At 46.1% G+C, this 23,164-nt stretch overlaps 1 protein-coding gene across 2 annotated transcripts in view; it reads left to right on the top strand.

Annotated features, from left to right (window-relative positions):
• The first annotated feature begins 1,101 nt into the window (after window positions 1-1,101).
• Window positions 1,102-23,164, top strand: part of CA6 (carbonic anhydrase 6) — a 33,401-nt gene continuing 11,338 nt past the window's right edge. Inside the window, exons 1-3 of one of the 2 annotated variants that reach the window (XM_083628752.1) lie at window positions 1,102-1,191; window positions 13,290-13,432; window positions 16,914-17,093. In XM_083628752.1, coding sequence (XP_083484878.1) covers window positions 13,354-13,432; window positions 16,914-17,093 — 259 coding nt within the window. In that variant the 5' untranslated portion in view covers window positions 1,102-1,191; window positions 13,290-13,353. Of the gene's footprint in view, window positions 1,192-12,993; window positions 13,132-13,289; window positions 13,433-16,913; window positions 17,094-23,164 lie in introns of those variants that run through there. The other variant, XM_083628751.1, reaches the window with a different exon arrangement.

Below are 23,164 nucleotides of genomic sequence, written 5' to 3'. Positions count from 1 at the left end.
CATTGCAGGAGCCATGAAAGCTTCTGTCACTATAAATGTGTTTGTGTTTAAGATGGTACAAGATGGGGCTTGAGCGGGGGGGGGGGGGGGGGCTGTATGGTTGACAGCTGCAGTGAACTACCTGCTGCACCTCTGGATTAATTAAAAGGGATCCCTGACCATTAGGTCCACTCGTGACCGACTCTGGGGTTGCAGCGCTCATCTCGCTTTATTGGCCGAGGGAGCCGGCGTACGTCTTCCGGGTCACGTGGCCAGCATGACTAAACCGCTTCTGGTAAACCAGAGCAGCGCACGGAAACGCCGTTTACCTTCCTGCCAGAGCGGTACCTATTTATCCACTTGCACTTTGACGTGTTTTTGAACTGCTAGGTGGGCAGGAGCAGGGACCGAGCAACGGGAGCTCACCCCGTTGCAGGGATTTGAACCGCCAACCTTCTGATCAGCAAGTCCTAGGCTCTGTGGTTTAACCCACAGCGCCACCTGCGTCCCTCTGGATTAATTAATTCCCTGTCTGCAAGTCTTCCTTTGAAAAACTGGGACTTTCCGTAGTTATTTGGTGCGTATCTAAATGCACTCTGCACATGCTCAGGAACACCTCTGGAGGCTGAATGTGAGGAGTAAGGGAAATAAACTTGTGGAACTCAGGAATATGCCTGATTTGGAAGTAGCAATGGACAAACCCGGCAGGAATAGGTGCCTCCCAATTAGTTTCATCACACTTAGCAAACTACAACTCCCAGAATTCTTTGGGGGAAGCCATAACTGTTTACCGCAGTATCATAGTGCTGTATGGCAAAAATGTGGCTTTTAGAAGGAGGAAACTGGGAGGCCTCCGTGATGTGGTTGTAGGTAAGAGGGCAGACAAGTGGGGCCTGACACTGGGCAGTGATGGGGCAGTGCCCCATTTGCCCTGACACACCACCCTCCACTGTTACTGCAACGTAATCTGGTAGCGTTGAATGAGCAAAGCTCATGGACTGGAATATAATGGTAAATAAGGGACAAAGAAAGGAGATGGGGAGGTTTAATAGTAGAACCCAACTGCCTCTTGTGATGTCACAAGCAGATCTACATATGGCGGAGAGAATATTCACAGCGATCATGGATGGAATGGGGGCAAAGGTACCCACATCTCTAAGGCCAGGACCATTTTGAGATCTCATAGCAACTACATCACTGCACATCAGTCAGGTGAGTTAAACTGCATGTATGTGAAAGACTATGAACGTAATGACCGTTTTCCAATCCATGTGGAATTGTGCATCGTAATTAATTATTTCACTGAAATAATTAAGGACACAATTTTACAGATTTTTCCAATAAAGGAAGCCTCTAGATCAGGGTTTCCCAAAGTTTTGACCCCTTTGTGGCGTGGGAGGGTGGTGTCAATGGGGCTGTGCAGGAGGTGAATACAGACCTAGAGATTCTTTTAGAGGGGAAGCCATGTGTGTCAAAAGTCCTTTAAATGTATTGAGTCGATGTGACTTAAAATCAGGCCTCATTGTCCTTTCTTCACAGGCAGAGGTCACCCTTTCCCCACACTTCTTCATAACTCTCCTTGCTTTCTCCTTGGGAGGAACTAGGCCTGAGGGCCCATCCTATGACAGGAGCGTCATATTTGATTGTTCAGATGTGTGCCCCATTCATTTATAAAGTGGTTCAGGGTCTATTTTACACACCGAAAAGGAATGGCTGTGACCGGAGGGGAGCTAAACTCTCCCTTTCTCCATATTCCAAGCACTTTTCTTCACAGTCTGCTTCATTTCCATCCAGGGCGGGTATGGTGGGTATACCAGCAGTGATGATGAAATGTGATGAAGTAATGTAATTGTTTCACCTAAGCTCACCTAGGAAGTTTGTGGCGGGGAGGATTTGAACTCGCAGGTTCCTGGTTCATCTTAGCCATAGTGTTGCACCAACTCTAACTGTAGACTGTCTTGTTTGATAATTATATTTCGAAATCAAGTCCGATCCACAGAGTGGAGAGAATATACAGTGGTACCTTGGGTTAAGTACTTAATTCGTTCCAGTGGTCCGTTCTTAACCTGAAACTGTTCTTAACCTGAAACACCACTTTAGCTAATGGTGCCTCCTGCTGCTGCGCGATTTCTGTTCTCATCCTGAAGCAAAGTTCTTAACCCGAGGTACTATTTCTGGGTTAGCGGAGTCTGTAACCTGAAGCATCTGTAACCCGAGGTACCACTGTATTTCATTCAAGAGGCATGAAGCGTCTCTTCAGTATTGTCATTCAGGGCCTGGTTTTTACAATTTTGAAGCTCCGCAATGCAGAAAGAGTCCTGACACCCTTTTCTCACACTTCCTGACACCTCTCCTTGCTTTTTTGCTTCTGAGGAACTGGGCCCAAGAGCTAAATACGAAAGGAATGCTCATATCTGACTGTTCAGATGTATGTCCCATTTATTTATAAAGTGGGGGGTTGGGCAGGCGGGGATGGGGGTCTATCCGTTACTCCCAAAAAGTGTTAAAAAAACCAACAAACTTCTTTGAGGGAAAGAATGGGCTTTAAAAGCATAGTGTCTTAGGGACCAATTCACACTGAGCTGTTCCTGAGGTACATCTTGATTGCACAACAATTCAATTTTTCAATGTGTTATTTTGCTGTCGTTAATAACTCTTTGGGCTTTTATAAGCTAAAGGAAGGCAGGCTATCGCAGAGAAAACCAATGCATAATAGAGTAGCTGCAACGTTTTGCTTGCAAACCGCACAGGTTATTGGGATCACCTGATGTCACTGATGTCAGGTGACTGAGGGGTGGGCAGCGCCGCTTGCCTGTAAAACTTGGCTTGTGGAAGTGGAGAGATAAGGCCCCAGCATCCGCAGCAATAGGATGAGTGGACAGGGCAGTGATACTTGAGGTGAGGACTGGGGCCTGGCCACTTTGTCCCTATGCTCCTCTATGTTTTTAAATGGTGCCCCATTTAAAAAGAGGTGGTCCCCTCACTCTGCCTCATTTTTTAAAAATATATATTTTAAAATATTTCTAGGTTGCTTTTCTGGGCAAAAGTCCATCCCAAGTGACAGACTAGCTTAAAGCAAGTAAGCTGAAGGGTTGGTCCTGTATTGTCTACACAGTGGTGGCCAAACTTGGCCCTCCGGCTATTTTGGGACTACAACTCTCATCATCCCTAGCTAACAGGACCAGTGGTCAGGGATGATGGGAATTGTAGTCCCAAACCAGCTGGAGGGCCAAGTTTGGCCGCCACTGGTCTACACAGACAGGCAGCAGCTCTCTGGGGTTTTAGACAGGGACATTCCCAGTCCTACCTGGAGATGCCAGGGATTGAACCTGGAACCTTCTACAGATGCTTTATCGCTGAGCTACAGACTTTCCTATACCCTACTCTCCCCCCCCCGCCCAGGCCACCACAAGTTAGCCTATCTGCAAATAAACAACTGCTAAGCCTCTACAAATTATTATTTATAATTCCTTGTTTGATTGCTGTTGGTGGCACAGAAGAACATCTGCTCTTCCACCTTCTCCTTCTCCTCGCATTGGTGTTGTAAAATTATATTCTCTTCGTCATTCCCCTCAGCCAGACAAAAAAACCAAACAAACCCCAAAGTGTCTGGCTAGCATTTTGGAAGATGGAAAAATGCCCCATAAGGCCTATGTTATTGCGGGCATGCATGAAGAACTCTCTACCCAACGAAAGCAGCATTGTGTTTGACCACTGGATGTCACAACTCCTCAATGCACAAGGCAGCTGAAAAGCCAGAGGAATCAAGCCGAGTGTGGGAGCGGTTCTACGCAAGCGTTTCCAGAAAGAGAAGGGGGGGAAATGTTGTTTTTTCTCCCTGCCATAGAATCGTGGAATTGGAAGGGACCCCAAGGGTCATCTAGCCCAACCCCCTGCAATGCAGGAATCTCAACTTAAGCGTCCATGACAGGTGGCCATTACAAAAAAAGGAAGGAGAGTTCACCACTTATTGTGGGAGACAATTTCACTGTCAAACGGCTGTTACTGTCAGAATGTTCTTCCTGATGTTTAGTCGGAATCTCCTTTCTGGTAACTTGAATCCAGTGCAGGAGAAAAACAAGCTTGCTCCATCCTCTGTGTAACATTGACATCCTCCTGTCTTTCGTCATCATCACTTTTAATTTGCATACCGTCTTTCTATCTTACAATACTCAAGGCGGTTTACAAGCTGAAGAAACAAAGAATGTACACCTTATAACGAACTAATGCAACACAAAAAATGTGATAATAAAACATAGCTTTAAAATAAGCAACCTACATCAAATAAAGTAACATTCAACAATCATTAGAATAATATAGAATAATAATTTCGGCATATGAAAATTAAACAGAAATCCACTCTTAACAATTACAATAAATGATTTCTAAACTACAATCAGTAAACAACAGCATGCCACTGTGCATAAAATAATACAGTACAAATTGATAAGCAGAGACTGGAGGGTGGGGCAAGGCAGGTGGAAGAAGGCCTTGCCTGATGAAGCCTCTCCCCTCACCCCTCTTTGGAGGCAATGGAGGAGTGCACCTTGGGGGAGGAGGTCAAGCTGTTGGAAGGTTGCAGCGCCTGCTGTGGCTGTAGAGACTGATGCGGGAGAGACATGTTTTGTTGCAGCTGGGGCAGATGAAGGCATCCGGTTGTGCTGCTGCAGATGCACCATGGCCTTCCTTCTCTCTGCACTCTTCCCAGTGGCCATTTCTCCTCTGGTCACTGCTATGGATACACAAATTGCCTGCCTGCCTCCAGGCACTGCGGTCATCTGCAACCAATTCCCATGTGGCAGGGTTGATGTTACCAGCATTCCTGTTCCTTCTGCAGACATCTTTGTAGCACAGAGTTGGTCTGCCCATTGGCCTGGTGCCAGAAGCCAGCTCTCTATAGAGTACGTCCTTGGGGATCCCGCCACCTTCCATTCTGTGGACGTGACCAAGACAGGACAGATGTTGCTGAGACAGGAGTGAGAACGTGCTGGGAATGTGGGCTTGGGAGAGCACCTCTTTGTTTGGAATTGTGTCCTGCCCTGTGATACCACAAATCTTCCTGACCAACAGCACATGTGGAAGATATTGGGGCATTGCTCCTAATGGTTGTAAGTTGCCTACGACTTACTTCCACAAAGCAGTGTGCTAAACACAGGCCTGGTAGACCTTCGCCTTGGTATTGAACGTTGGCATCACATTCTCCCACACCCTTTTGGAGAGGCGAGCAGTTGCCGTAGCTGCCTTGCCAATACGCTTGTGCAGCTCACCATTGATGGAGAGGTTGCTGGTTATGGTGGAACCCAGGTAGACAAAATTGTCTACCACCTCAAGTGTGTGGTCACACTTTTTTTAAAAAAAATGAAAGTAGATATTTTATTATTGGTCACAGAATACACCGTTGAGTCTAAAAGGTAAGAGCCAATCTGCATTCAGTTGAAGCAAACTCACTACGAGTCGCAGTATGGCAGCTTGTATTCTTCTGGTCCATCAAGCTTCAGTGATACTTCCTCCAGGGATCATGCTTTGTACGGTCGAAGCTCCAGATGTAGCTGAAAACCACATAGGCAGTTAGCATCAAGGCCATGCCACCAATACCTGCTTTCTTCACATCAATGTACTTTTTGACAAATCTGTTATAGCCTCCTCGGACACCCATAACAAACCCAGTTCGGATGTAATCTCAAGTTGCTAACCAGTTTGGCAACTTCCCCACTTCTACATCCAGCAGCCTCACATCTTTTACTGGAACGGGTCGGTCCGCCATCTTGAAGCTGCCGCAGTGTCTCCCTGCTCCTGGGGAGGCTGCTGGGAGAAGGTTGCGTGCGCGGGGGCTCCGTGGTCACACTTTTTAAAATAAGTTAAGTTGGCAAGCCCACTCCCCGCTGACCAAGGTGCAACAACAAACTAGACCTTAAGGGGAGAGACTCCATAGCACAATGATCTACATGCAGAAGATCTCAGTTTGAAACACTTGCATCTAAATTTAAAAGGATCTGGTAGCTAGGGATGAGGATGATATGTAACAGAGACTCTGGCAATCCACCACCAGCCAAAATAGATGCAACGTGGCAAGATGGAGAAAGTCTTTGTTGTAAATGCCTGTGCAAGCCTGAGAGGTAAACAGAACTCTTGGCACAGTGATAAGGTACCCAGCTGCCAAAGGATTCTGTGGGACCTGGAATGCTGTACAGATTCTTACACTTCATATTGGAGTCCAGGGCCTGAGATTGGCTAGGACAGCTGGGCTAAGGCTAGCTACTGAGTCAAGACTGAGACAAGATTTGAATTCAGGGTTTGAGGGCTCATCAACTTACAGTGTTAGCTGATGCATTTTGAATAGGGCAGATGGAACTCAGGGAGGAGGGAAACAGATAATGCTATACTAGTTAAACTAAATGCAAACAGCGCATCCTACAAGGATAAATAAAAAGAGAGGTTTTGCCTTTCTGTGTGACCACTCCCATTCCCACCATGGCAGCATTACACGAAACCTGCAGCTCGCTTGGGAACTCACTGCCTGCAAATGTTTAATTTTTTTAAAAAAAGCTTCCCGCCATCTCATTCATTATTATTCCGCATGATGCATGCAAGATCAGATGGTGTTATTCCTTCCCGGCTTCCCCCACCTCCCCTTCCCTGGAGGAGTCATTGCTTTTGACATCTGCATTGGTCTGTGCAACGGGCAGAGCTAATCAAACATGGCCCACAGTGCCTTGCATAATCCTTGTATATCCAGGGCTGGGTAAATAGTCATTGAGGGAGTGGGTGGCGCTGTGGTCTAAACCACTGAGCCTCTTGGGCTTGCTGATCAGAAGGTCAGCGGTTCAAACATAGCTGTCAGCTTTTCCCTTTCCTTGCGAGGAATCCTATTCGGAATAAGGGAATTTCCCTTAAAAAAAGGGAAACGTTGATAGCTATGGGTTCAGATATGTGCGACGGAGTGAGCTCCCATTGCTCTGTCCCAGCTTTTGTCAACCTAGCAGTTCTCATGCACACCAGTGCATGTAGATAAATAGGTACCGCTGCGGTGGGAAGGTAAACGGCATTTCCGTGCATTCTGGCTTCCGTCGCGGTGTCCCTTTGCGCCAGAAGTGGTTTAGTCATGCTGGCCACATGACCTGGAAAGCTGTCTGTGGACAAATGCCAGCTACCTCAAACTGAAAGCAAGATGAGCGTCACAACACCATAGTCGCCTTTGATTGGACTTAACTGTCCAGGGGTCCTTTACCTTACCTTTACCTTAAATAGTCATTGAAATCAGCTGAGAAAAAAGCAACTCAGCCATTTATACCAGCATCACCTGCCAGGGATTCCACCGCGGAGCGTCATCTCTGCACCGGCGTCTCCATTCTGCTGCTTTTGCAAGCCTGAAATGATTGTGTTCAAAAGTCTCCTTGCCCATGCTCAGAGGTTGAGAATGTAGAGTTTAGATTTACCAGAGGGGGGCGGGAAATGTGACATCAGGACCCCAAACATTCATTTAAACTGGGCTGTTGGTAGAGGGGTGTCACCAACCTTTTCGGGCCAGTGAAAATATATTGAATTTTGAGAGAGTGCCATGGGCATACACTCATGGTTGCTTCTTCTTTTTTTTTTTAAATAATATTTATTACTTTTAAAGATTACAGAAAAGGAAAAGAACAAGAAAAAAGACAAGAGAGAAAAAACAAAAATAGAAAAGAAACAATACAATACAATATATAAGCAATACAAAACACAACCTAAACACATTAAACTAAACTAAACAAAACCCTAACCCACCTTAACCCTAAACGAAACGAAACAATAACCATTTAAAAACATACATCACCCCTTTTCCATACTCTATCTTTCATTCCCTTGTTTCCTCGACTTCCTCTCACCTCCCTTTTTGTATTCCACTTCTATTAATTGTTTCAGCAAATCCTTTCCATCTTTCTCTATTTTCTGTCATATTATAAATATCTTAACATATTTTTTATCATTAAAACTCAAATACTTATATATGCTTAACTCCTTATAACATTTCTGCTAAGGCCATAAAATTTCTTTCCACCATTTTTCTATCATTCATTAATTTTACAGTATTTCTATATATAAACTTTAAATTCTCTAATCTTCTTCCACCATCTCCTCTCCCTGGTTTCGGATTCTGCCAGTCCTTTCCGTCAATTCCATATGGTCCATCAACCTGGCGATCTTATGTCCAAGGCTCTTAACTCTTTTCCAGGTCCCTTCTGCAGGTCTTCTTCATATTCTTTAATGCCAAAGAGCAGATCTCGGGAAGACTCCAACCTAACAATACTTTTATTCCTTCCGGACAGGTCAGCCAAATTTCCATAGTTGAAGCTGAGGTCTATAAGATGTTTCATGACATGTTTCAAAATTCCTCCAAATCCAAAGGCCCCCAGAACTCCCATCTCCTCCAGACCCAAGTCCATGTCCCAAAAGTCAGTTGATCCCTGCATAGAGGGATCCTTCCAACTTCCCTTCTTCTATCCAAGCCGGGATCCAATCCTCAAAATCTGGCTTTTTCTAGATTCAATCATAGAAGGCCTCAACTTGTAATCCTCAATTTGCTTCTGTAAGGCTGAGGATCCAGCTTGTAATACTTTAGGCTCAACAACCACAGCTTTCTCTTTCTCCTCCACAATCTGTCCTGCCAAAGTAGATTCTTGTACCAAGTCCTGAATTATTTCTGTGTTGGTGCTCACTTTTTGACTCCAATTAGTCACTTTTTGATCCAAGTTGTCAATTTTAAAAGACATGTCATCCGTCTTCTTATGAAGCTGTTCCAGCGAGTAGCTTATCTTACATAATACCGTCACAATGGCTTCTCCTGTCAACATTTTGAATGGTCCAAGGTCAATCTCTGGTTCTCACAATTACTTATCTTGCAGCTGGTGATTCCCCAGTTGCACTCCTGTGACAGTTTCAAAGACGCCCTCTAGAGGGAAACAGTCTCCACTTGTATCAATCCTTTCGAACACAATTCAAGCCATAAAAATAGTTTAAATTTCCAATTACTTTTCCTCCTTTTTAAATGCAGAAGAGGACAATGGAAACAGTATCTTTCTCTTATATAACTAGCTGTCAAAAATGTTCTGTTCGCAGTCAATGGACTCTCCCAAAACTTCACTCTTTCTGGCAGCCCTTTTCCAGGTTCGGAGCAGTGGTAATTTGGTTTTTCACTCTCTCCTGCAGGCTCACTAAGTCCAAAATTTCCCCCCTCTTCTCCTGCTTCCAAGGGGGGTTTTGTAGTTTTAACCGATGAAAATTTAATCCTTTGCCAAAAGCTTTCAAAGACTTTAGCTTATAATGTCTTTGCTTCAATCTATTTACAAAAGGGGAAGGTGGACTTCCTGTTTAAGACCTTTCCCGTTTCGATGCCAAATTAAGGTATTTAAAGATCCAATTTTCCGTTCTACTCACGGGTAGTTGTTTAAAATCCAATTGTCCACAGGAAAAAGTCAGCGCTCTCCGGCAACAGCAATGCGGCTTCACTCCGTGAATGAAGCAGTCAATTCGAAGCACCGCGCCACTCACCCCACATCGCTCCAGATCCCCAAAACAGGGTTTCCCCGCAAGTAGGGGAGGCGCAGAAGGTGCCAGCCGAATCCCAAGTTCACAAGCTTCTCCCGCTTGTGATTTCAGAGGGTCTCTGCCTTCGCTGTGGCGGTCAGACCCTGCCTTCCACGGAGCAAGTTCCTCCCGATTGGAGGAGCTCCGCCATTGCCGGAGGCGCCAACCCGGAAGTCCCCACACTCATGGTTGCTTCTTTCCCTCCACCTCCCCAGACCTGCATCACAATCCAACCGCCCCCAAAGGACATGTATGCTTGTGTGCACATAAAGAGAAATATGCTTTGTTTTTCCATGGATTCAGAGCAAAAAAATCAGATCTAGTAGAATTAAAGCAGCTCCTCGTGAATGCTTGTGGGTGGCAGCCCTCCACACCTGGCCAGCAAATCCACCGTTAAATTATTATATTATTTATTTAGTGCATTTCTTACCTACAGTTAATTAAAGCAAGGCAGTCCCTGCCTGCAGGCTTACAATCTAAACCCCCACCCCCACCACAACACACAAGGGAAAAGGGACACGGAGGGAAGAGGAAAGCAAACTCGGGCACCAATTCTTTAAAAAGTTGTTCCGATAATGACCAGCTGACACAGTTCAGAGCTAAGAGGTTCCTGATACAGCTGGTCTGTTGGCAAAGCTGATGGAATGAGCCCTCTAATTTGTTAAAAATCACATTGGTAGACTGTACAGTTGAAATCACAGATCTGGTGTTTGCCAGCGCTGCAAAAACATTGATCCTAGGTATGGATCCTCGTGAAAGAGACCAAAGGTTTTCTCTTTTGTTTGTTTTTAAGACAGCGACGAAATTAAGAGCAAGATATTTCTCAGCACACGCAAAGCGTTTTCCTGTTGCGATGGGGTCCACAGCTTCTGTTTTAAATCAATAAAGGGACAGCTAGTGCAATAATTAGCACTGGGCTAAATTCAGGGAAAACTGGGTTTTGATCCCCACTCAGTTACAAAGCTTACGGAGTGACCTTCGGCCAGGTGTCACCTCTCTCACCCTATCCCGCCTCGCAAGGTTGTTTTGAAGGTAAATGGTGGGAATGAGGATGCCTTGGCTCAGCCTTTCTCAACCTGTGGGTCCCCAGATGTTGTTGAACTACAACTCCCATCACCTTTAGCTAGCAAGGCCAGAGCTCAGGGATGATGGGAGTTGTAGTCCAACAACATCTGGGGACCCACAGGTTGAGAACCGCAGCTTGGCTAGTGTAGTCAACCTGGCGCCCTCCAGATGTAGAGTACAGGGTGTTATGTACTGAAGTTCTCACCCTGGGCCAGCAGGGGGATACTGTAGATAATTATGCAAATGAAGGATCGAAAGTGACGTTCAGTGATTGGATAGTTTTAGAAATTTGCTACAGTAACGTACTGGAGCTCTATATAAGCAGGCTGACTGAGCCCTTCAGTTCAGTTCTGTTCTGGCCTGTGAATAAACAAGAGCTGTTTGAAGAATCGCTGTGTCGTCTGATATATTCACCCACAACTTAACACAGCTTATGAAGGACTGGGGGGAAACAAGACACAGCATCCAAACTAGACCCCTCTCCCCAAAAAGTGAGAGAAAAATCTGACCCAGGATGATCTGGAGCCAACCTGACCTGATCTGGACCTTGAGCCAAACTTGCGCAGTCTCCTCCACCCTCCTTGCCACCAGATCTCCCCATCCTGCTTTGATAGGTCCAAATAACTCCAGTGCCTCAACTCACTCAAGCCAAATCCTGAGTCGACCTGAATCAGCCGGATTCATTCTGGGGTCAGGGATTCGGATGGAGCCTGGGCACAGGCCTGGGCACTGCCTCATCAATGGCATATTATTCTGGGATGGTGTTCTTGCGCTTCCAGGTCTGGGAGCCCAAGCTGGTACTCCAAACTTGCTACATTCTGGTGCCGAGTCTGACGTTTTCCCTTGGGGCTCCATCTGTGTGCCTGAAGTCTTGTTTATGAAATTTGCATCGCGCCTGAAGCCCTGAACGGCCTCCCGCCCGGATGCTGACCAAACACAAACTGGCTTTCCTTCACTATGGTGGCGACACCATGTGCCCTTATACCAGGGGTCAGCAAGGTTTACTGGCCATGGGCTGGAGCACTCCCACGGAAATTGTCCGTGGGCCAGACTGGTGCAGCACGACGCCGGAGTTCGTGTCTGCACATGTCTGCAGCGTTGGCAATCGCTTCTGCGCATGCCCAGACACCGAAAATCGCACCTGCACAGAAGCGATTTTTGGCACCTGGACATGCGCAGACGCGATTTCTGATATCTGCATGTGCACAGATGTGATTTCCGGCGCCGCTCAACGAGTCCGCAGAACGCGCTGTGCCGGTTTAGCGCATCACGTGGGGGACTCGCCAAGTGGGCGGCTCAGTTCGGGGGTGGTTCGTGGACCGGTAAAATGGTCTTTGTGGGCCGCATCTGGGCCATGGGCCGCACGTTGCGCAACCCCTGCTTTATACTATACAGTCATACAGACGCTTCAGGTTGCATGGTTTTGGGTTGCGCACTGCGCCGAACCCGGAAGTACCAGAATGGGTTACTTCCGTGTTTCGGTGCTTGTGCTTGCGCATGTGCAGAAGCGCTAAATTGCGCTTTGTGCATGTGCAGAAGCACTGAATCGCAACCCGCACGTGCGCAGACGCGGCGCTGCGGACGCTGCTGGTTGCAAACGTGCTTCCCGCATGGATCACGTTCACAACCCGAGCATCCACTGTAGACCCAGTGCATTAGTAGGGAGACTATTCCCTCTCGAGGGCCTCATTCCCTTCTGTGAAAACTCCCAGGGGCCACATGCTAGGGGTGGGAGGGGCTGGATGCAAAGGTGACCAGAACAACAAATGTAAATGTAAACTATATTTTTGTACAGTAGACTATTTTATACACACCTACCCACCCACACCCTCTGTCCTCCGTTCAGGCTAATGAGGCATGATCAGAGTTCAAGGGCACTCAAGCTTGGAGTGAACTGGACAATGTTGCATTTTTTTCGGGGGTGGGGAGATACCTATAACTCCCTGTTTGAATGTTGATTCCTTAGTTTGGGGGTGGCAGTGCAAAACATAGGGTTCATGGTACAAAAGAGTGCAAAAGTATTGCAAAACTTTGGCACCAGTTTGGAGTCAATCGGGCAATGCTGGGGTTGGGGGTGTGTGATACCTATGGCCCCAAATTACTCAGTTTTTTGGGGGTGCAAAACGTGGGGTTTTTTGTGCAAAATGGCTGCAAAGCTTTGGCACCAGTTTGGAGGGGATCCCACCCAGATTTCGGGGAATGAAGCTCAGAGCCGGGCCGGTGGAGGGTCTGCTCTGGGAAGCGGGTGTGTTTTGTGTATCCTGAGGTCCAGGTCTTGGAGAGCTGCCTTTGGCCCCTAGGCTGGAGGTTCCCTACCCCCCTCCCTGCCCTAATGCATGCTGGGAAGCATTAAACATTAATGCTTCCAGTACGCTGCTGTACAGAAGGCCAATAACGCCGGCTCCCGAGAGGGGAGACCGCGAGCTTTGCAAAAGTACAGAATGTTACATTGCCGTGGTGCCATTGACCTTGTGCTCTTTGCTTCTTTTGCCATCCCATTAGAGTGCCTGGCAGCTCTTCTCCCAGGTGGGTCAATAAGATATCATTAGGAGATGTAAGCTTGGGGGGAGGGAATACCCCAGTAGGTTGATGATATCTGTTATTGTTTTGGCAGGGAGCAGGGAAAGGTGGGGCGGGCGGGGGGATGGCTGGCTTTAAAGTAAATTGTTATTTACTCTTTCCAGAATAAATAAGAGAAGAAGACGGGCTGGTTCCTCGCTGGCACCTGCTTTCAGACTTGGGAGAGCCATGAGGACTAGCGGCTGGGTGTTCCCCCTGTTCCTTTTGCATCTGAGCTCTTCTCATGTCCTGCACTGGACCTACAAAGGTAATAAGGAGACAGGATTGGGATGGGGTGCAAGGAGAAGGGGGGGTAGGCGCTGCGTTTAACATTCTCCCTTCTGTTGCTGGAAACCTGCAGGGTTGACACCCCGGTTGAAACGAAAGGCTTAGATTGAAACTGAGCTAGGCATATTTGCTCAGACCTAAATCCAATTTGCTTCCAGCAAGATTTCCTTCGGAGCAAATAGGATCAGGATTGCAGCATCAGCGCCGTAGCCCTACGCATGTAGGTTTCAAAACAATGCCAAGTCTGTGCATGTGACGGAATGATGGGGTTGAAAGGCAGTGTGGCATAGTGGCTAGTGCGTCAGGCGAGAGATTGGGGAAATGCAAGCATATATTTAAAGCACATTCCCTCTCCCCCAAGAATCTCGGGAACTGTAGTTTATCCCTCACAGAGCTGCTGTTGTTAGCTCTCACAACAAACTACGTATCCCAGAGTTCTTTGGTGGAAATGTGCTTTATAGTGTGCACATGGTTACAGATTCAAATCCCCCTTTTGAGCTCTGAAGTGGTGACTTGGAGAAATTTACAACATCTCAGCTAGCTTGACTCACAGAGTTTGTTGTGAGGATTTATTTATTTTTAAGTTCCCTGGGGGAAACATAGGGTATCAAAGGACTAAATATAAATTGAGGTGGTTGTGTGGGTTGTACCATTACAGTGGGAGATATGCAAGTTGTTGTTGTTGTTTTTAATGTTGTTCTGTGTAAAGGAAAATTCCATTCCTGCAGAAAAATATTTATTGTTTTTGGAGAAGGGTAGTGCAACCCCCTTAATACAACGAAGCAAGAACTTAACACCTCTTATGCTATGTTAGGGTTGCCATATTTCAAAAAGTGAGAATCCGGACACAAGAGTTGTTGAATTTTTTTGAACTATTTTTAAAGGAAATTTGCCCAAAAAACACCACTTCCGACCAGTGTTCAAAACTCCCATTGTTCTAGGCGCATTTTGCGACAGGGAATTTCATTGGCATGAGCATTTTCTGAGCTCTGGCCTCAGTGCTGCACCTAAGATTTCAGATTAAAACCGCAGAGTGGAAGGAAAGGAGGACCTTTTTCTGTCTCCCCACTTCCAGCAACTCTCTGTAGACTGGAGAAGAGATCCTCTGAAAAATAATAGGGGGGTGGGCGGGGGAAGGACTAGACCATGTGAAAAATGAACATAATATTTTAGCTGCAGTTCATTCATTTTCAGCTTTGTATTGTTATTTTAAAAAGTGTGCCTAGATATTCCGTTGTTGCGCCCATAACCTAGGTTTAAGGTGCCATTTAGCTCCTAGCTTTCATATCTCAGTTTCTAACACTGCTTCCGACATGGGTTGCCATACCCCTGGGTTTTCCCGGACATTTTTACAGATTTTCAGAAATTCCGCCCAGACTCTATTTCCGACGGACGAATCCCAGATATGTCCTGGAAATTCTGGGTGTATGGCAGCCCTAGCTATGTACATTATCTATATCTATATCTATATCTATATCTATATCTATATCTATATCTATATCTATATCTATCTAAGCAATTACAGTGGTACCTCGGGATGTGAACAGGATCCTTTCCGGAGCCCTGTTTGCATCCCGAACAGAACGCAAGATGCGACAGCGTGTCTGCGCATGTGTGGGTTGCGTTTCGCCGCATCCACGCATGCGTGTGACATCATTTTGAGTGTCTGCGCATGCGCGAGTGGCGAAACCCAGAAGTAATGCACTGCTCGAACACACTCAACCCAAAGCACATTCAACTCGAGGTATGACTGTATCAGCAATGCAGATATATTGTCAGAAAACAGTAGGGAGAATCTACCCCTGGATTACAGGCTGCTCCCCACAAAACAGGACCAGAGGAAGTGGAGTCAGACCAGACCACTGGTCCACCGAGCTCAGTAGCACTTACACAGACTGGCAGTAATGCTGCAAGACTGGAGATTCCAGGGGTTGAACCTGGAGATTCTCTAACTGCTCAGCTCCAGACTCCAGTCCTCCATTCATATGACCAAATCGATCTAGGATTGGAATGAGCAGCTGGCTCAGGCTCAACTAGGGAGCATTATGGCTGACCTGGGCACTAACGGGAGGTCTCTTCACTGTGACTCTCAACTCAGGGATAGCCATCCTGGTGCCCTCCAGATGTTGCAGACTGCAACTCCCATCATCCTGACCTTTGGCCCTGGGGGTAGGGGTTGAGGGGAGTTGCAGTCGAACGTCATCTGGAAAGACGCAGGTTCCCATCCCTGTTTTGAACAGTCTTAATAGCAGCCGGAACAGCCACTCATGCAGAGACGCAGCAGGGAGCTTCCTTTCTGGAAGGTGCTCCCAGGAGCCTTGAGTCCAGGCATGGGGAAGCTGTGTCTCCCCGCCCCCCATATTGCTGGACTACAGCCTCCACCATCCTTGTCCATTAGCCATTCTTTTGGAGGCTGCTGCAAAAAGGCCAACGTGTCTGTTTTCTGCCTCGTCTCTGCCGCACTTTCCTTTGGAAAGCGGTGAGTGTGGCGGAACGGATCGATGCCTCTGACCACCAACAAGAGAACTGACAAAGATGAGAGGAAAGGTTTCCATATCGATTGCAAACAAAGCAGGGAGGTTTGAGAGGCAACCTTGAGGCACCTACCAGGCCGTAAGGGCTAAATATACTGATAAGAGAGACATAGGGAGAGAGAGAGAGAGGAAAGAGCCTTGTCTATTTGCATGAGCTGCTTTAAAGATTTGGACATTGAAAGAATATTGGAGCTTTTACAGGCAAGCCCCACCACACTACCTAAACAGGCTGTTGTTTACAAGCTGCGGTTGGCTGACTTGCTGTGATGTCATGGAATGTATTTTATTAATTAAACCACAGCAACAGCAACGTCTTTAGAGTGTTTATACACCAACTTCAGGGAATAGCACCCGAAGAAAGTGGCAGGCAGCAAGAAGAGATTCACTTGGATGCGCCTGAGTGGTCAGAGCATAAGAACACAACTTCTTAGGGAAGCATTTAGCGCATAAAGCATTGGCCTACACCATAGATTTAAAGCATTTAAACCACATGGCTCCCCCCCCCCAAAAAATACCGGGAACTGTAGTTTACTTGTCACAGAGCTACAATTCCCAGCACCCTTGACAAACTACAGTTCCCATGTTGTTGTTTTGAAGGGGGGGAAGCCATGTGCTTTAAATATATAGTGTACTTTCAGCCTAATATTTAACAGGAGGTAATTCCAAAAGGCTGGAGCCACCACACAGAAGGCCCTTTTCCTGTATCATATGGACCTCCTGCAGGTGGCCCTCTCTTGTAGACTGCGAGTGATCAACTGGGTATATAAGAGGAGACACATGATAGTTCAGGTATCCTGGTCTCAAGCTGCCTAGGGCTGTGTGCCTCAGAAGCTGCACCTTGAACTTCTACCCAAGGCAATTTCTTCCTTGCAAGCTCAGTTTAACAGCCTCTCCTCTTTCTCTTCCTCTCTGACGTTGCTTCTGAAGGGGAACTGGATGAAGTGCACTGGGGAAATCACTTCCCAGACTGCCTCGGAAAGCGTCAGTCCCCTATTGATATTCGGAAGAGGTCTGTCCAATACTCTCCGGAACTGGAACCGCTGGAGCTCCACGGCTATGCTGGGCCCCTGCAAGGAACCTTCACCATGACTAACAACGGGCATTCAGGTGAATATGAGCAACAGGTAAAAAAGGTGGTGAATCTGCTGAATGGCGGTGGGGAAGGGAGGACCATGGCTCAATGGATGAGCATGCAAGATGTCCCAGGTTCAATCCCCAATGGCAACTCCAGATACAGCTGGGAATGTCCCCTGCCTGAAACCCTGGCCAGCTGCTGCCAGTCAGTGTAGACCAAACTGAGCTAGATGGAGCAAGTGTCTGACTTGGTAAAAGGCAGCTCCCTGTGTTCCTGGGAATGTGTTTACCTGCCATGTCAAGTCCTGATTTGCTTCCCAAATGCAGAATAACAATTCAAGGCAAGGGTTATTTTTCTAGATAAGCAAGCCCTTAAGGCTGCTAATTGGTTGATAATAACAAGACATTTCAACAGTTCTTATTCTTTTACAAGGGGCATTTATTATGAGACTGTAAAGTAACTGAGCATCGTTATCCTTTGTATTACTACTGTGGGGTTGTAGCTTGCCTAAGACCATGAAGACATAGTATTTCCCAATCTCTGTCTTAACCATGGTTATGAGATCAGGAGAACGCTGGAAGCTTGTAGCCTCCCTCAGCCTCTTTCTCCTCTCCTCTGCCATGCAAATTCTACACTCCCTTCCCTAATCAGCATGAACCATGGTGTAGCTGTTTGCCCCAAGTTTAAGGCAACCATGTTTAGCTTCAAACCCATTTGAAAACCAGATGACCCTTGAAACCATGGTTATCTTTAATCCCATTTAAAACCAGGGTTACCTTGAAACTAATCTGAAACCAAAGCTAGCTTTAAACCCATTTGAAACCAGGGCTTTAAATCTGTTTGCAACCAAGGTTAGAAGCCAGATATAAGTGCCAAACAGCCTCTGTTTTAAGCGTGGTGTGAATTTTGGTGTGATGCATAACATCAACCCTGCAATGTCTTTCCAATACCTAGTGACGGTTGAAGTCAGAGTTGTTGGTTTTTTTACATTTTCAGCTGACTGTCATTCACAAAAGCTTCTTTTTTTAATTGAACGAGCTGCCTCTCCTGATCTCGTTTATTTCAACTTCTTGCTTTGTCATCTCTTTCTTTTTCTTTTTCTTTTTTTTAAATCTATTCTGCTAATTTTGTGCTGATTTTCTCAAACTAGAGGCGGGCGATCCAGTCAGCACCATGTACACAATCGAGAATGTAGGAGATGTTTGCATTTGTTCATGAGACATTAAAAAATAAAAGGACAAAAGAACAGCTTCCAAAGTTATATGCTGGCTAATCCTTCCCGTGCACTATGGGGATATTTCTAGAATTTATTTCTGACAATGCATAACATGACGAGCAGCGGAGCTGATAGATAAACTCACTGTGTGTGGGTATTTTTTATACCAGTATAATGTGTATTTGTAAAGCAGGGGGACTGTAGGAACACAGGAAGCTGCCTTATCCCATGTCAGACCATTGGTCAATCTTGCTTAGTGTTGTCTACACCGACTGGCAGCAGCTCTTCAGGGGCTCAGACAGGGGACATTCTTAGTGCAACCTGGAGATGCTTGGGAATCCTGGGAATCCTGGGAATCCTGGTAGTTTATTCCTTTGGGGTTAGTCCTTCAAAGGTAGCAGCATACTACTCCTAAAAGCCTGGATGTTCTATTCAGCTGTGGGCAATAGCTACCAAGACTGCATAGCCACCATACATATAAAGCACATGGTTTCTTCCAAAGAATTGTGGGAACGGCGTTTCCGTGCGCTGCTCTGGTTCACCAGAAGCAGCTTAGCCATGCTGGCCGCATGACCCGGAAGCTGTCTGCGGACAAATGCCGGCTCCTTCGGCCTACAGAGCAAGATGAGTGCCGCAACCCCAGGGTTGTCCGTGACTGGACTTAACGGTCAGGGGTACCTTTACAGTGGTACTTCGGGTTACATATGCTTCAGGTTACATACGCTTCAGGTTACAGACTCCGCTAACCCAGAAATAGTACCTCGGGTTAAGAACTTTGCTTCAGGATGAGAACAGAAATTGTGCTCCAGCGGCACGGCAGCAGCGGGAGGCCCCATTAGCTAAAGTGGTGCTTCAGGTTAAGAACAGTTTCAGGTTAAGAACGGACCTCCGGAACGAATTAAGTATGTAACCAGAGGTACCACTGTACTTTACCTTTACCTTTAAGTTAGGCAACATTCATATCATACCTTTAAAGCTCTGTGATACCAATAATTCTGGGAGTTCTAGCTTGCTAAGGGTGCTGTTATGAGGAGAGGACCCCTACTGACCTCTCAGAGTGACAATTCCCAGAGTTCCCTGGGAAGAGGGGGTCATTTGTTAAACCACTTTGGGAACTGTTGCTCTGTGAGGGGAATAGGGGGTCTCGGGAGCCCTTAGCAAACTACAGTTCCCAGGGTTCTTTGAGGGAAGCCACAGCTATTTAAAGTGGTATTATGCTCCAATTCTCTCTATATCCCTTTTGTGTAGTGCTTAGGGTATCAGACTAGGACCTGGGAGACCAGGGTTCAAATCTCCGCTCTGTCATGAAACTTGGGTAAGTAAGTCATTGCCTCCCAGCCTAACCTACCTCACAGGGTTGTTGTGTGGATGAAATGAGGAGGAGGGGAGGACCTTGGAGAGAAAGGTGAGGCAGGAATGCAATCAGAAGCAAAAACAAGAAACCAAGGACGGCTCACAAATTTGGGGGCCGGGGGGTGGGGGAAGCGGTGGAGCATTGAGACAAACTGTCTCCAGGGAAAGGAATCTCTAATTGTATTGCCCCAAGAGATCATTGTTGAGGCTGCCTGCTTATTATACACGGCGGTGTATGATCAGCCTCTCATTAGGGGGTTTCAGCACAGCAGTATTATCAGCCTTTGCTCTCTGAACATTAGTTGTTGCTTTTTTGTGAACTGCTGTTTTTGTCGAGTTCCCTTCCCCTGGACCCCTTCCGTCTCTTTAGCGCTCTGTATTTTGCATCCAGGCTCATTAACAGCACCATTGTTGCTGGTCAGCCTGAACCAATTTTTGTCAGGAGCGCATCGGCTGCCCAGGGCTTTTGGCAAAACCTGGCGATTTCCTTCGGTGTGGAGGAAGAACAGCCCCTCAGTCACAGAACCATAGAACTGCTGAGTAGGTAGGAACCCAGTGGGTCATCCAGTCCAAACCCCTTCAGTTTATTTTTTTGGGTAATTATCCTTCACTCTCTGTGCATGCACAGGGGTAATGAAGACACTGCTTCTCATGCCAGCCTCTGAAATCTCCCTGCCATCCTTCTCTGCTTTGTTGTTATTTCGTCGTTTAGTCATATCCGACTCTTCGTGACCCCATGGACCAGAGCACACCAGGCACCCCTGTCTTCCACTGCCTTCCTCAGCTTGGTCAAACTCATGTTCATAGCTTCGAGAACACTGTCCAACCATCTTGTCCTCTGTCGTACCCTTCTCCTTGTGCCCTCAATCTTTCCCAACATCAGGGTCTTTTCCAGGGAGTCTTCTCTTCTCATGAGGTGGCCAAAGTATTGGAGCCTCAGCTTCAGGATCTGTCCTTCCAGTGAGCACTCAGGGCTGATTTCCTTAAGAATGGATAGGTTTGATCTTCTTGCAGTCCAGCACCATAATTCAAAAGCATCAATTCTTTGGCGATCAGCCTTCTTTATGGTCCAGCTCTCACTTCCATACATCACTACTGGGAAAACCATAGCTTTTACTATACGGACCTTTGTTGGCAAAGTGATGTCTCTGCTTTTTAAGATGCAGGTTTGCACTCTAGCCACTTCTGAGTCCCAGGAACTGGTATTACTGCCTGCAACAGAGGAGACAGAACATTGCCATCATGACTAGCACCTTATTCCCTATGAATTTATCTAATTCCCCTCTTAAGCCATTGAAGGAGAGCAAGATGACTTAGATTAGAACATGGGTAGGCAAACTAAGGCCTGGGGGCCAGATCCGGCCCAATCGCCTTCTAAATCCGGCCCGCGGATGGTCCGGGAATCAGTGTGTTTTTAAATGAGTAGAATGCGTTCTTTTATTTAAAATGCATCTCTGGATTATTTGTGAGGCCTGCCTGGTGTTTTTACATGAGTAGAATGTGTGCTTTTATTTAAAATGCATCTCTGGGTTGTTTGTGGGGCATAGGAATTCATTCATTATTATTTTCCAAAATATAGTCCGGCCCCCCACAAGGTCTGAGGGACAGTGGACCGGCCCCCTGCTGAAAAAGTTTGCTGACCTGACCCCTGACTTACAACATAAGAAGTGCCCTACTGGGTCAGGTCAAAGGCTCATCTAGTCCAGCATCCTGTTCTGACAGAGCAAGCCAGGCCAATATTTTTCTTTCTCACTTGCATTTGCCAGCCACTGGTACACAGAGACACCTGCCTCTGACAGTGGAAGGAGGCTGTACAGTCTTCCCTTATTTGTTTGTTTGCATTCCTAACCACAAAAAGAAGTCAGGTTTGCTCTTTCCAAAGTGTATTTGCTGTGGTGTAAAAAAACAAAAACCAAAACGTGGTCCTGGTTGTCAGTGGACCTTCCTCCCAGTTTGGCCCAATGACCTTCTTTGCAATTCTGTTTTGCTTTCCCCCCACGTTCCCCTCCCCATGTCGACCAGGCTGCTCAGAAAAAGTAAACAGGGAACAACCCCAATTATGAAACCACGCTTCAATGCATGATTACACAATTAAACCTTTTTTTTTTTGTTTGTATATCATTATGGCACTTGCTGCAGGCTGTGTTTGTGGGTGTATTTTTTATTTTAACTTTGGTTTTTGTTTTGATCCCATCCCTCACAAGGGGTATAATCTGCAGAAAGAAACATGTTTTTGGTTGGCCTGCCCTCGGGAGAGCTCCTGAACAAAAGCACTCATCTCCTTCTGAATTCCAAAGCAGGAGGGGAATCAGATCCGGCTCATGTTCCTTGCAAAGGAATGAAATGTTCTATTCACAGTTTGGCAGGATTTTATAGAGAGGAGGAAGACTCAATTGTTTCCTGCTCTCTCTCTCTCTCTCTCTCTCTCTCTCTCTCTCTCTCTCCTTCATTCCGGATTAGATCTATGACTCCTAAAGTAACGACCAAGTTAATATTGTTCTAAATAACAATAATTGCATTTGTTAGTTGTTTGGGACCAGTTTACCTGTGAGATATTGCCTAACCCCCTGTATGCACTCTCGACATCTTCCACCTACAGAAATGGCACTGTGTTACAGGTACCACAGAATATTCATTCCACATTTATGAGAAATTGATCTTTTAGTATCACAGCACTTACACTTTGGAACTCCCTGCCTCTTGATATCAGGCAGGCAACTTTCACTGTGCTCTTTTAATTGCCTGCTGAACATATATATATTTTTAGAGAAGCCTGCCCAGAAATGTAGAACATTCACAGGTGTGTTAATCGTGTTTTCAGCTCGTTTTTTGTTTTAATTCTTTTTGAAATGTTTTCAATAGTTGCTTTTGACTGTTTTATTTACTGATCACTTCACTGTTTTATTCTTTTTGTTAACCCGTTTGAAGTTGCTTTTTACAGTATATAAATTTTACGAGATAAATAAGAAAGAGAAATGTCCCAAAGCAGCTGAATTAAAAAATAAGATGCAAGCAAATAAACTCGATCAAAAGCCAAATGTAAAAGGATATACATTATAAAATTCCTAAAATAAGAAAGAGAAGCTAAAAGATGAGCTAGCTTAACCACTAAAAGCCTGGGTAAATGAAAATTCCTTAGGCTGGCATCTAAAAACTGAGGATGATGTTTCCAAACCTGTTTCTATCCTGTATTACAGACATGCAAATGCAGCCTCAAAACCAGAAAGGAAAATTATTACTCCTAGGTGGTTGTTGTTGTGTGTGTTTTTTTAAAAATACCAATGTATCTTGGATTCATCAAGGAGGCATGTTTTAAAATCTAAGAGGCTCAAAGCAGGCTGTTTTCTGGCTCTCACTCCTTCTGCCATTGCCTGAGCAGCTGTGATGCCACGGAACATTCACAAACATTCTAACAGTTCTGGGGAGAACTGGCCAGCAAGGGAACCTTCACAAGTGCAACTTTTTTAAAGGAAAAGAAAAGTTACCAAGGGTTGTGTTTATAAAGGTTACTGCAACATTCTTTTACGTTGCTCT

This window comes from Podarcis filfolensis (assembly GCF_964270895.1).
Source record: "Podarcis filfolensis genome assembly, chromosome: 8".
NCBI lineage: Eukaryota > Metazoa > Chordata > Lepidosauria > Squamata > Lacertidae > Podarcis > Podarcis filfolensis.
The sequence above is the reverse complement of the archived record's forward strand: the minus strand, read 5'-3'. Positions and strand labels throughout refer to the sequence as shown.